Here is a 12,644-nt window from a genome sequence, read left to right as displayed (position 1 = left end):
CTTTATGGCTCAGCATGGTCAATTTTGCTAACTATTCTAATATACACTTGGAAAGAATATTGATTCTGCCATTTTATGTGCAGTGGTCTATGCCATCCAGATCAAGTTTGTTAATTGTGTTGGTCACATCTTCTATTATTGGTTGTCTGGTGAATCTGTCAATCATTGAAAGAAGTGTACATCTTTCAGTAGTACTTATATTATGTTTCTGGGTTTATCTTTTAATGTTTTCTGTAGGTCTTATCATATTGCCCTCCAAAAAAATCTGAACCGATTTGTGTATTTCCAGCAATAGAGAAATATCCAATTTCTTTTATTCTCATCATCACTGTTATCTTCAAAAAAGTTTTGCCTTTGGTTTGTATGAAAAACTTGTCCTCTTGTTGCATCCATTTGGATTTCTGACATGACTAGTGAGGTTATTTTTCATATACTTAGAGGCAGTTTTCTTTTCTTTTGTGGGGCTTACCCTCTCCACGTTTGACTTTTTTTTCTGTGTGTGTATTTGTTTCTTAGAGGTTTATAATTAAAGATGCATTTTATTGACCAATGTCTCCAAAGGTATTCTCTACTGGGAGTTCAGTTTAGATTTACAGGTGTTGAGCACCAGTTAAGTGCTCTGTAAGCACATTGGGGGATGAGGGTGGGGAATACATGCCCACCGTCCATGTGGAAGGATGTGCCTGAGTGACTCCAGTTCACTGAAAGAACGCCAAAGCGTGGTCCCAAATGGCAAATGCCATTATTCAAAGGTTTGTTTAGTGCTCCTTTTACCAGGAGCGAACTGTTGCTGTTACACTTCTTAGGTCTTGTTTTGGCTGAAGATTTTGCCTCAATGCTGCTAACTCATGATTCTGTACATGTTAACCATTATCATGTCTTTTTTAGATCGAGGAGCTTGCCCGGACACTTTCTTGCAATTATAATCAACCTCCTCTAGACAGCGTGCATGGGGTCAACTCATCTCCAACCTCAAGTCCTCCAGCTAAGAAATGTTCCAAAGTCCAAGAAAGATGGCAGATGTCTGCAAAGAAGGCTCTTCTCCTTTGGGCTCAGGAGCAATGCGCCACGTAAGTCGTTTGCCATGACCAGAAGAGACACACAGGGCTGCTGTACCCACCATTGCCACCTTGTAGATCTCCAGGTCTGAAATTCAGGCCAGCTGGGTGTGACACCCACCTGTACACTTTCTTCTCACCCTTCGCCTTCTTCTCATAGTAGACCTTCCCCATGTGGAAGTCCATGAGCTCAGCCACTCTTGGTTTGAAGACCAGAAGGTAGTGTCATCTGGGTAACTTACCTCACTCCCATCCCATGTGTGTGCAAATAGTCTTTAAATATCCTTTTCTTTAGGTACAGTTTCCCCATGCATTTGGCAGGTAGTTCTGCCATACTAGGAGCTCTTTAAAAGTCAGGATTCTGGAGTTCCTGTCGTGGCGCAGTGGTTAACGAATCCGACTGGGAACCATGAGATTGCGGGTTCGGTCCCTGCCCTTGCTCAGTGGGTTAACGATCCGGCGTTGCCGTGAGCTGTGGTGTAGGTTGCAGACGCGGCTCGGATCCCGCGTTGCTGTGGCTCTGGCATAGGCCGGTGGCTACAGCTCCGATTCGACCCCTAGCCTGGGAACCTCCATATGCCGCGAGAGCTGCCCAAGAAATAGCAAAAAGACAAAAAAAAAAAAAAAGTCAGGACTCTGTCTTAATTGACCATATTCCCTGAATTGAGCGTAATGTGCGTTCAAGGTAGGTACTCCATAAATGTGTTGTGTGGATGAATGAACAAATTTTTTTTTTTGTCTTTTTGCTATTTCTTTGGGCCGCTCCCGCAGCATATGGAGGTTCCCAGGCTAGGGGTCGAATCGGAGCTGTAGCCACCGGCCTACGCCAGAGCCACAGCAACTCGGGATCCAAGCCGCGTCTGCAACCTACGCCACAGCTTACGGCAACGCCTGATCGTTAACCCACTGAGCAAGGGCAGGGACGGAACCCGCAACCTCATGGTTCCTAGTCAGATTCGTTAACCACTGCGCCACTACGGGAACTCCTGAATGAACAAATTTGTAAATGAGTGACTCACAGAATGATCCTTTGGAGCTGTCTAGACTCTATGAAAAGTCAACAGTTCTGTTGTTTAGAAACTCATAGCTTAGTTAGGAAACAAAGAAACCAGAGAGTAGGTATTTTTAAAAAGGGGATGTTGAAGGGAAATTAGTGCTTATGATTTCTTTTTTACCTAGAAAAATATTTTTTGCTCTTGGGAGGCATTTACTTTTTCGATTTAGCCAACTGCTTGGTTGGAGTTTAGAGAAAGTAAGGAATTAGGATGCAGATGTGCCACCAAGAGAACTATGGATTTCAGAAGGTGTTCCTCCTCACAGCATTGTTCAGATAAACAGAGGCATAAATATGTTGTTAAGTCTCCTCAAATTTTGGGCTTCTGAGTAACTCCTTCCTAAAGAAAGGCTGAGAGTAATTTCTGCCTTACTTTTCTTTAGTTGTCATAATCCTCTGTATTCTGTGAGGAACATGAACTTACACGCGTATCTTACAGGTTATATGTATGTTAAACGAACTTTTTCTTGACTCTCATAGAGATAATTTTACTTCTGTTTCCTAAATTTTTAAAATCCAGAATATAGCATGTGTGAAGAGCATTATTACATCATCTTCAATTTTTTTTCATTTATGCATACATAAGCTTTAGGGCCTTTCAGAGTCCATACATTTCACCACAGTTTGTCTTTTCCCCATGTCCTTCCTTATTTTTCAAGTATAGAGCTTATGCTAAACTTCCTTTTTTTTGTCTTTTTCAGGCAGCACCTGAGGCATATGGAGGTTTCCAGGCTAGGGGTTTAATTGGAGCTACAGCTGCCAGCCTACACCACAGCCACAACAACACAGGATCCAAGCCACGTCTGCGACCTACACCACAGCTCACAGCTCACGGCAACGCCAGGTCCTGAACCCAGTGAGCGAGGCTAGGGATCGAACCCGCAGCCTCATGGTTCCTAGTTGGATTCATTTCCACTGCGCCACAATGGCAACTCCCCTAAACTTCTTAAGATGCAGTAATTCTTCCATAATTCATCGAGTTTATTCTAGTTTTGGCCACCCTTAGTTGTATTTTTACTTCAATGTTCTATGATTCTTTAAGACTCAGATGTTAGGCTGTGTACAAGAAGTATATTGTGTTTTCTTGTTTCTGGAGGGGATGAATTAGCCCCACCTGCGATACCTTAAGGGCCTAGATCCCCGCCAGTCACTCTGGAGCCAAGCCCCACCCTCTCCATGACCTGGCAGCAGCATGTTCTTTGTGGCATTGGTTTTGGTCCCTCAGTAAGGAGCTGACCTCACAACCTGGTTCTTTACTGAGAACAGTGCCTTCCAGTCAGCCCTGAGTTGATTCTGGGCCTCTCAACCCTCGGGCAGTGCTCTGGTCCTGCCCTCAGCCCCACCCCCATCCCTGTAGTTATCAATTCAGTTTAGTATTTAAGTGCATGCTCTGAAGCTGGAATACCAGGTTTTGAGTCCCGGCTCCCAGGACATTCTAACTGGTGATCTCAGACACTGAATGTCTTTGTGTTCAAGTTTCCTCAGTCATAAAATGTGGACAATACTGACACATACTATGGTTATTATGTGTATTACAGGAATTTTTTGTAGAGCATTTGGAACAGTTTCTGGATGCAGTGGGCATCACATACGTATTTGTTAAATAAGATGAAAATCACTGATTATGCTGTAGTTTATCATAGTCATAGCTGAGTCTTTTTTCCTAAGGGATCCAGAAAAGCCCAGGTCATCAGAAGCAGATTATTTCTTAAGTAATTTTTATCATGTGGTTTATACCTTAAATGAGTGCATTGAATTACCTTGTGTTTTTATGAGATACTAACAAAAACTATAGTTATTCCAGAATACTTCCCACACTTTGTAGGCAACTGTATGCTTTTACAAAATCTTCAGTGATCTTTTGGCAGTCTCTCTTGTCAAATACAGAGTAGTGAGTAAGTGGTTTGAGATATATATATATATGTTATGCACCTTTATATGCCAGACACTGTTTTGGCGGGGTGGTGAGTCTACCAAGATGGACAAGAAAGAAAAGGCCCTTGTGCTCAAGGGGCTTGCACCCTAGTTGGGGAGGCAGGTGAATAAAAATGAGTTATATTTGGCAATGAAGTTAGGAAGGACTTTGATGTGGTTGAGAATGTCAAGGGTAGGAAGAGGGTTGCCTTTTATCGTAGGTGTTCATGGAGCATCTTTCTTAGGAGGAGACCTTGGAGTGGATACCTGCAGGATAAGGCTTTAAGTATGAAGATCTGGGAGAAGGAGCATCCGGGCAGAAGGATTAAAAGGGGTCTTATTTTTTTTTGGCTGCCACTGTCCCTGTGGAAGTTTCTGGGCCAGGGATGGAACCTCTGCTGCAGTTGCTGCCTATGCCACAGCTGCGGCAATGCCGGATCCTTAACCCCCTGCGCCACACAGGAGCTCTCTAAAAAGGCTCTTGAGAAATAGGAATAAGACCAGCATGGCTGCATGTTGGAAAGATACTGAATCATATCCTCTGAACTGAGAAGGGTTTGACGAAAGGAGCAGGCAGCTCCATGAAATGCAGTTATGAAGTTTATTGTGGGTAACTTTGGTACCGGCGGGATCAGCAGACAAGGACCAGAGGCGTTGGCCAAAATGGGTACAGGGGTGAGGGTTGTGGGATTTAAAGAGACCAAAGCTTAAAAGAGCATCTGATTACTAAGGGAGAAATATGTCTGTACCAGTGTGAACTGGGGTGTTTTCCCTCCCCCCAGGGGTCTCATGACCATTAACCATCTGTGTCAGCAAAAGGCTCTCTTTTAGTTTTCCTATCAGATAAAGGCCAAGGGTAAAGGTTGATAGGGAGCTTATCTGACTTGGGCACATTCCTTGTGAGCAGGCTAAGGCTCAGTCATGTAGAGAGAAGAGGATAGGACTGTGGGCTTAAGATGGAGCTGACAAAATGGAGTCAGTGTGGTCCAGCCATACCTTACAGCTTTGTAAGAGAGGGGGATGGAAAGGTGGGAGAGGAAGGTAGGAGCCAGAGCTTGTAAAGCCTTGTGGGCCAGAGGGAGAGCTATTATTCCAAATATAAGGACAAGCTATGGTGGTTTTTTGCACATAATTCTTTTTATTATAATGAAATATACATATCATAAAACTTACCACTTTGACAATTTTAAAGTGTACAGTTCAGTGACATTAAGTACATTAAGAGTGTTGCATAATCATCACCTCTATCCAACAGCAGAACTTTTTTCATCTTACAAAACTAAAACTCTATTTAACAGGCCCCCCATTTCTCCCTCCCCTCTACCTCTGGCAAACAGAGGTCTACTTTGTCAGTGAATTTCACTCTGCTAGGTACCCTAAATGAGTAGAATCATATAGTGTTTGTTCTTTTGTGACTGGATTATTTCACTGTGTGTAATATCTTTAAGATTTATCCATGTCGTAGCATGCATCGGAGTTTCCGTACTTTTTTGGGCTGAAAGATATTTCATTATATGTATACACTGCATTTTGTTTATCCTTTCATTCCTGATGACCAGGTCTAAGCAGAGGAGTGACAAAGTCTATCCAATGAACTGCCTTGGCACAATCTGTCATTTAATTTTTTCCACTGAAAGGAACTTAACCATTTGTAGAGGTCCAGAATTAGTCTTGAGCCAACAGATTGTTGAATAAAGAGCATTAAGCTTGAGTATCCTTGTCCTGTGAAGGGCTTTTAAAGACACAGATTTTGGAGAGTGTGGTTTACGAGACCTGGGGTTGGGCCTCAGCATTTATATTTCTACACCAGAGCCTTTTTTTTGCTATTTCTTGGGCCGCTCCCGTGGCATATGGAGGTTCCCAGGCTAGGGGTCTAATTGGAGCTGCAGCTGCCAGCCTACGCCAGAGCCACAGCAACGCGGAATCCGAGCCACGTCTGCAACCTACACCACAACTCACGGCAATGCTGGATCGTTAACCCACTGAGCAAGGGCAGGGACCGAACCCGCAACCTCATGGTTCCTAGTCAGATTCGTTAACCACTGTGCCACGACGGGAACTCCAGCATTTACATTTCTAATATCCACAGCTGAGGAGATGCTGCTGTGCTGGTCCAGGGCCCACAATTTGAAAACCAATATTCTGTAGTATCCTGAGCTTCATCAAACTTGGCGTTTTACTTTAATTTGACTCCAACTTTAAAATAAAATATTTTCGGGAATAGAAGGACTGGAGCTCAACTTCTCTCCTAAAAAACAACAAAATTCACAGCTAAAGGCTGAGTAATCTCTACTCAAATGGACTGGAAACCTTAAAAAAGATACCCTACTCCAGAAGAAAAAGAGGAGGCCACATCAAGAGGTAGGAGGGGCAATTATGTGATATAAAAAATCCCATACCTCTGGGGTGGGAAGCTCCACAGACTGAAAACTAACTGGTTCACAGAGACTCACCTACAGGAGTGGGAGTTCTGAGTCCCACATCAAACCCTCACGTGTGGGGATCTGGCACTGGGAGAAAGAGCCCCTGGAGCATCTGGCATTGAAGGCCAGTGGGGCTTGTGCACAGGAGCTCTACAGGACTGGGGGAAACGGAGACCCCATTCTTAAAAGGCACACACAGTCTTTCACGTGCACTTGGTCCCAGAGCAGAGCGAGGTCTCCATAGAAATCTGGGTCAAACCTAACTGCAGTTCTTGGAGGACATCCTGTGAAAATAGAGGTGAATGTGGCTTGTTGTGAGGGAGGGACATTGAAGGCAAAGCTCTTGGGAATATTCAGCAGCTACCTTTCTTTGGAGGTGGCCATTTTGGGAAAATCTGGCCCCACCTGTCAGTCAGCACTGAGAAGCCCCAGAGCAAACAACAATCCAGGTGGGATCACAGCCCTGCCCCTCAATAAACAGGCTGTCTTTAGACCCCTCAGGCACACAGCTGCCTCTAATCCCATCCAGAGACTAAGCCCCACCCACCAGATGGATTAGAATCAGCTCCACCTACCAGTGGTCAGACATCAGTCTCCCCTCTCCCCCAGGAAGCCTACAGCAAGCCCCCATACTGACTTCAGCCGCAAGGGGGGCAGACACCAGAAGTAAGAGAGGCTACAACTCTATTATCTGTAAAAAGGTCACCACACCAAAAGCCTATAAAAATGAAAAGACAGAGAACTATAACTCAGATGAGGGAGAAAGGAAAAACCCCAGAAAATCAGCTAAGTGATGAGGAGATTCTCAGCCTCCAGGAAAAAGACTTTAGACTGTCAATGCTGAAGATGATGCAAGACATTGGAAATAAACTGGAGGCAAAGATGGATAACTTACAGGAAACACTGACCAAAGAGATACAAGATATAAAACTTAAACAAGAAGAGATGCAAAATACAATAACTGAAATAAAAAATTCATTAGAAGCAGCTAACAGCAGAATACAGGAGGCAGAAGAACAAATAAGTGAAGTGGAGGACAGATTAGTGGAAATTATGGATGCAGAACAGAAAAGAGAAAAAAGATTGAAAACAAATGAAGAGAGTCTCAGAGAACTCTGGGACAATGTTAAATACACCAACATCTGTATTATAGGGGTGCCAGAAGGAGAAGAGAGAGAGAAGGAGACAGAAAAAATATTCAGAGTTAATAGCCGAAAACTTTCTTAACATGGGAAAGGAATCACTCACTCAAATCCAGGAAGCACAACGAGTACCATATAAAATAAACCCAAGGAGGAATACACCGAGACACATATTAATCAAACTGACCAAAATTAAAGACAGAGAAAATCTTGAAAGCAGCTAGGGAAAGAAACAAGTAACATACAAGGGAACCCCAATAAGGTTATTGGCAGATTTTTCAGCAGCAACTCTGCAGGCCAGAAGGGAGTGGCATGATATACTTAACGTGATGAAAGGAAAAAACCTCCAACCAAGATTACTTTACCCAGCAAGGCTCTCATTCAGATTTGAAGGAGAAATCAAAACCTTTACAAATAAGCAAAAGTTGAGAGAATTCAGCAACACTAAACCAGCCTTATAACAAATACTAAAGGAACTTCTCTAGGCAGAAAAGAAAAGACAGCAACAGGAAACAAAAACTCCACAAATGACAAAGCTCACCAGCAGAGGTATATATAAAGATATGAAATCATCCATGCACAATTATACCACCAAAATCAGAAATCATGAGAAGAGGCGGATTCAAATGCAGGACATTGGAGATGAACTTGCAATTAAGAGACCAACAACTTAAAACAATCTCATATACATATAGACTCTTATATCAAAATTTCAGAATAACTGCAAACCAAAAATCTACAACTGATAACACAAACAAGGAGTCTCTGGAGAAGAAATATATCTCATAGTAAATAAGTGCATAATCCAATATGAAGGGGGTCATTTGACATCATTCTTGGAATGCTGAAGTCTTCTTAGAACTGATTCTGATTTCCTCTCCATCAAAGAATTTATGATAATTATAATTAAATAATGCAACTGTACAATTAAATAATACAGTTCTACAATTGTATTATTAATAACCATTTCTCTCCATGGTACAATGTAAGGTCTATAATGTCTTGTTTATCACATCACCTAGAATGGTGTAATGCCTATATTGAAGAATCAACAAGATGTAACAAATTGTGAGGACATATTTATATAGTTACGCTATTTTTTAACCAATTTATGCATTTTATATTTTACTTATTTTCAGAGGGTGTATTATTTTTGTTATTCTTACCAGTTAAGTTATTCTTTATATTATGCTATATGAAATGTTTAATGGTATATAAGGCTTTCTTCTTTACAAATTTTAGTTGCATAATATACACAATTTTAATATAGTGCTAATTTTTAAAGAAAAATTGAAATGTGATAGATAATACTAAATAGTAAAGATGAAAGCCGTACAAAATGGGATAAAGTATAGAATAAATTTCCTATTTGTTTCAGCATATTTTCCATTCCACTTCTCCAGTGGGAGTCACTTAATCTGTTTCTTAAGATCCATGATATAATAATCTGTCTGAATGTAACTGTTTAAATATATGTATTTTATCCTGTAAAAAAAAATAAAAATAAAATTTCAGAAAAAGCACATTTTCATGGAATGATTGATATGATTGATTTGCTGAAATATGTTTTAATTAGTGATAAATATAGTGGAGGTGCTTTGATACTGGCATGCAGAAATTGCCAGTCTAGGGATCAAACCCGAGCGATAGCAGTGACCACACTGAATCCTTAACTGCTAGGCCACTAGGAAACTCCAATATAGACTTTTAAATAGTATTTATCATGTTTCTTATTCTTTTGTGGTAGGTATGAGTCTGTCAGTGTGATGGATTTTAAGTCTAGTTGGAGAAATGGGATGGCATTTTTGGCCATCATTCATGCCTTGCGACCAGACCTGATTGACATGAAGAGTGTGAAGCAGAGATCCAACAAAGACAATCTGAAAGAGGCCTTCAGAATCGCAGAACAAGAATTAAAAATCCCCAAAATGCTGGAACCAGAAGGTAAAGAAGTGTCTTTCTTTTTCAGAAAGTGTCTAGTGTGAAGTGGATTTGAAAATAGTATCCATGTATGAGCAGAAATAACAGCATTATGTTTTATTCCTGGAAAGTTTAAACTCTTTATTAAATTTCATGACATTAAGAATTCCTACCAATTAGGTAAACCTCAGTAATTGCAGAGATGATGTCAAAGCTGAAAGCAAGCAATGCTCTTACTGAGAATAATTTGAGCCTTTGTGTTAATTTTCTTGTATTGTGTTCTACATTGTGTCCTCCTTGATTCTATTATTCTTTTCTAAAATCTCTTGATTAACACTTTTTCTGAGTTGTTTATATATTTCCAATTCCCTCCCCCCTATTAAAACTGATCCTCTATGAGAACAGAAACTGCTTTTTCTGTCTCTCCATGTAAGGCTGGCCCCGCTTTGCCATTGGTTGTGGTCAGTTAATTTTGTTAGATGGTTAACAATAGCAAAATCCTAAATACTGGTTATATTCGAAGAAATAATTATTGGGTTATACTTTAACTTCATAAAGTTAAGTTTTGAGTAATTCACTTCTAAAAAGCACTTTACTTTGGATTATATTATTTCATAATGTACCAAAATTTTATTTTTGAGAAAACCCAGTAAGCTCATGAAAAAGACATGTAGGATTAGTGAAAGTTATCATGAACAGGTCAAGGGATACACATTCTAGTCTCATCTCTACAACAGGGATGTGAAGATCAATGTTCAGTGTTAGGCTTTCTGAAACAGAGTGTGTTTGTTTATGTGTACCTATATGTGTCTATTACAGACTTTACAAACATAAAGGATTTGTAGCACACAATTTACAAATAGTAATAAAACATATGGTATACTTTTTTATAACTTCCATAGAGTCCTCAAATGCTTTTGTTCATTTTTGTCAAACTCTTGTATCCATCTGTAGCCAGCTTGTGGTTGCAGTTGCTGAACCAGAGTAGTTCTGACATGAATGTTGGTGGACAGCTTCCTTTGCATTAAGTACTTCACTTGTCCTTCAGTGATGTGACTGACTTTTTTGCTGGAAGAATACTAGAAGAATTCGATTTTTGTTCTGTGTACAATTTGACAGGTATAGACAGGACATACTTTTAAGATTAACCTGAATTATTAACAATTTTCCATCCCTTTCTTAGCAGTAAATAAAATAGCAAATCAAGCCCTCATTCGCTGATTTTCTGTGGTATAAATCTTGCCATGCATGTGAAGTCACTGAACACACTGGGAGAAGATGCATTGTAGCATACCATTATGTATTATTTCCATCATACAGGTACAATAGGCGTAAATAGCCTCAGGAGTGTGGATAATAGTAAGATGCAGTGAAATGGTTGGGAGGTGATGAATTTTGAGTATTTTTACCTTTGTTTTAATATACGAAAGCAATTGTGCATTTATATAATTTTAAAAAATTTCTTGTCTTTCTTCCCTTTTTTTTTTTTTTTTTAATTTGGGCTGCACTCGTGGCATATGGAAATTCCCAGGCTAGGGGTTGAATCCAAGCTGCAGCTGCCAGCCTACACTACAGCTCACAGCAATGCAAGATCCTTAACCCACTGAGCGAGGCCAGGGATTGAACCCTTGTCCTCATGGATCCTAGTCAGGTTCATTTCAGGTTATCCATGATGGGAACTCCTGTAATTTAATTTTTAATGCTGACTATGTTCATGAAATTGATGAAAATTTAACAGTAAGCTCTCTCAATGTTGGTGTGAGCCAGCTGACTCCAGCATACCACTAACTGAGTGACTATGGCTCTGTCACTTAACCTTTTTGGTTTTAAATAGCTTTATTGAGATATCATACAATATATCCACTTAACTGTACAATTGAATGGTTTTTAGTATATTCATAGAATTTTGCAGCCATTATCATAGTAAAATTTACAATGTTGTCATCACCCCCAAAATCAGCCCCAGGCCCATTAGCAGTACCTTTCCATTTCCCTCAGTCTCTCCCCAGCCCTGCCATCGTCCTTGGCAACCACAAATTTACTTTCTATATCTATAGATTTGCCAATTCTGGGAATTTCACATAAATGGAATCATACAGCATGTAGTCTTTTGTGATTGGCTTCTTTAAATTAGTGTAATGTTCAAAGTTCACCTATGTTGTAGCAATTATTGGTACTTCATTCTTTTTTTATTTTTAAATGTACTTTATGTTTTAGGACAGTTTTAGACTTACAGGAAAATTAGGAACACAATGCAGTAAGTTCCTGTATACCCCACACCCAATTTCCCCCTGTTAACATCTTATATTAGTAGTGTACACTTGTTACAGTTAATGAACTGATATTGATATAATATAGGCAATACTCTATTCGTATTTTCTTGGTTTCCCCTAATGCTCATCTTCTCTTCAGGATCCCACCCTGGAAACATTACATCTGGTTATCATGTCAACTTGGGTTCCTCTTGACTGTGACTGTTTCTCAGATCTTTTTGTTTGTTTGTTTTGGATGACTTGACAGTTTTGAGGATTACTGGTCAGGTATTTTGCAAGATGACTCTCTACTGGAATGTGTGCTATGTTTTTTCTCATACCTTGAACATGACCTCACTGTTGATGTTGACTTTGATCTCCCGGCTGAGGTAGTGTTTGTCAGGTTTTCCCACTGTGTCATTACTCTGTTTCCCTCTTTCCATACCATACTCTTTGTTTTTGAGTTTTTTTTTTTTTTTTTTTGTCTTTTGCCCTTTTAGGGCCGCAACCACAGCTTATGGAGATTCCCAGGCTAGAGGTCTAATCAGAGCTGTTGCTGCTGGCTACGCCAGAGCCGTAGAAATGCCAGATGCAAGCTGTGTCTGCGGCTTACACCATAGCTCATGGCAACACCAGATCCTTAACCCACTAAGCGAGGCCAGGGATCGAACCTGCAACCTCATGGTTCCTAGTCAGATTCATTTCAGCTGCGCCACGATGGGAATGCTTTTTTTTTTTTTTTACGTTAAGAATTTGTCTAATTTAATAAGAGGCAATGCTTAGGTGTTAAGTGTATTAAAAAGAATGGTTGGCTTGAGATTCCTAAAAAGGAAGGCCTGTTGGAGCAACTCCCTTTCACTGAGGTGATGGGCCCTGTAGGT

At 40.4% G+C, this 12,644-nt stretch overlaps 1 protein-coding gene across 4 annotated transcripts in view; it reads left to right on the top strand.

Moving 5' to 3' along the window:
• The window catches only part of SYNE2 (spectrin repeat containing nuclear envelope protein 2), a 356,033-nt gene that overhangs the window by 87,814 nt on the left and 255,575 nt on the right, over positions 1 to 12,644 (top strand). For all 4 annotated transcript variants that reach the window (XM_047767512.1, XM_047767510.1, XM_047767513.1 and 1 more), the window contains exons 7-8: positions 889 to 1,070; positions 9,339 to 9,535. In XM_047767512.1, coding sequence (XP_047623468.1) covers positions 889 to 1,070; positions 9,339 to 9,535 — 379 coding nt within the window. The remainder of the gene's footprint in view (positions 1 to 888; positions 1,071 to 9,338; positions 9,536 to 12,644) is intronic.

The sequence above is a fragment of the Phacochoerus africanus genome, chromosome 2 (assembly GCF_016906955.1).
Source record: "Phacochoerus africanus isolate WHEZ1 chromosome 2, ROS_Pafr_v1, whole genome shotgun sequence".
In the NCBI taxonomy this organism is placed as follows: domain Eukaryota; kingdom Metazoa; phylum Chordata; class Mammalia; order Artiodactyla; family Suidae; genus Phacochoerus; species Phacochoerus africanus.
This window is presented reverse-complemented; position numbering and strand designations above follow the sequence as displayed.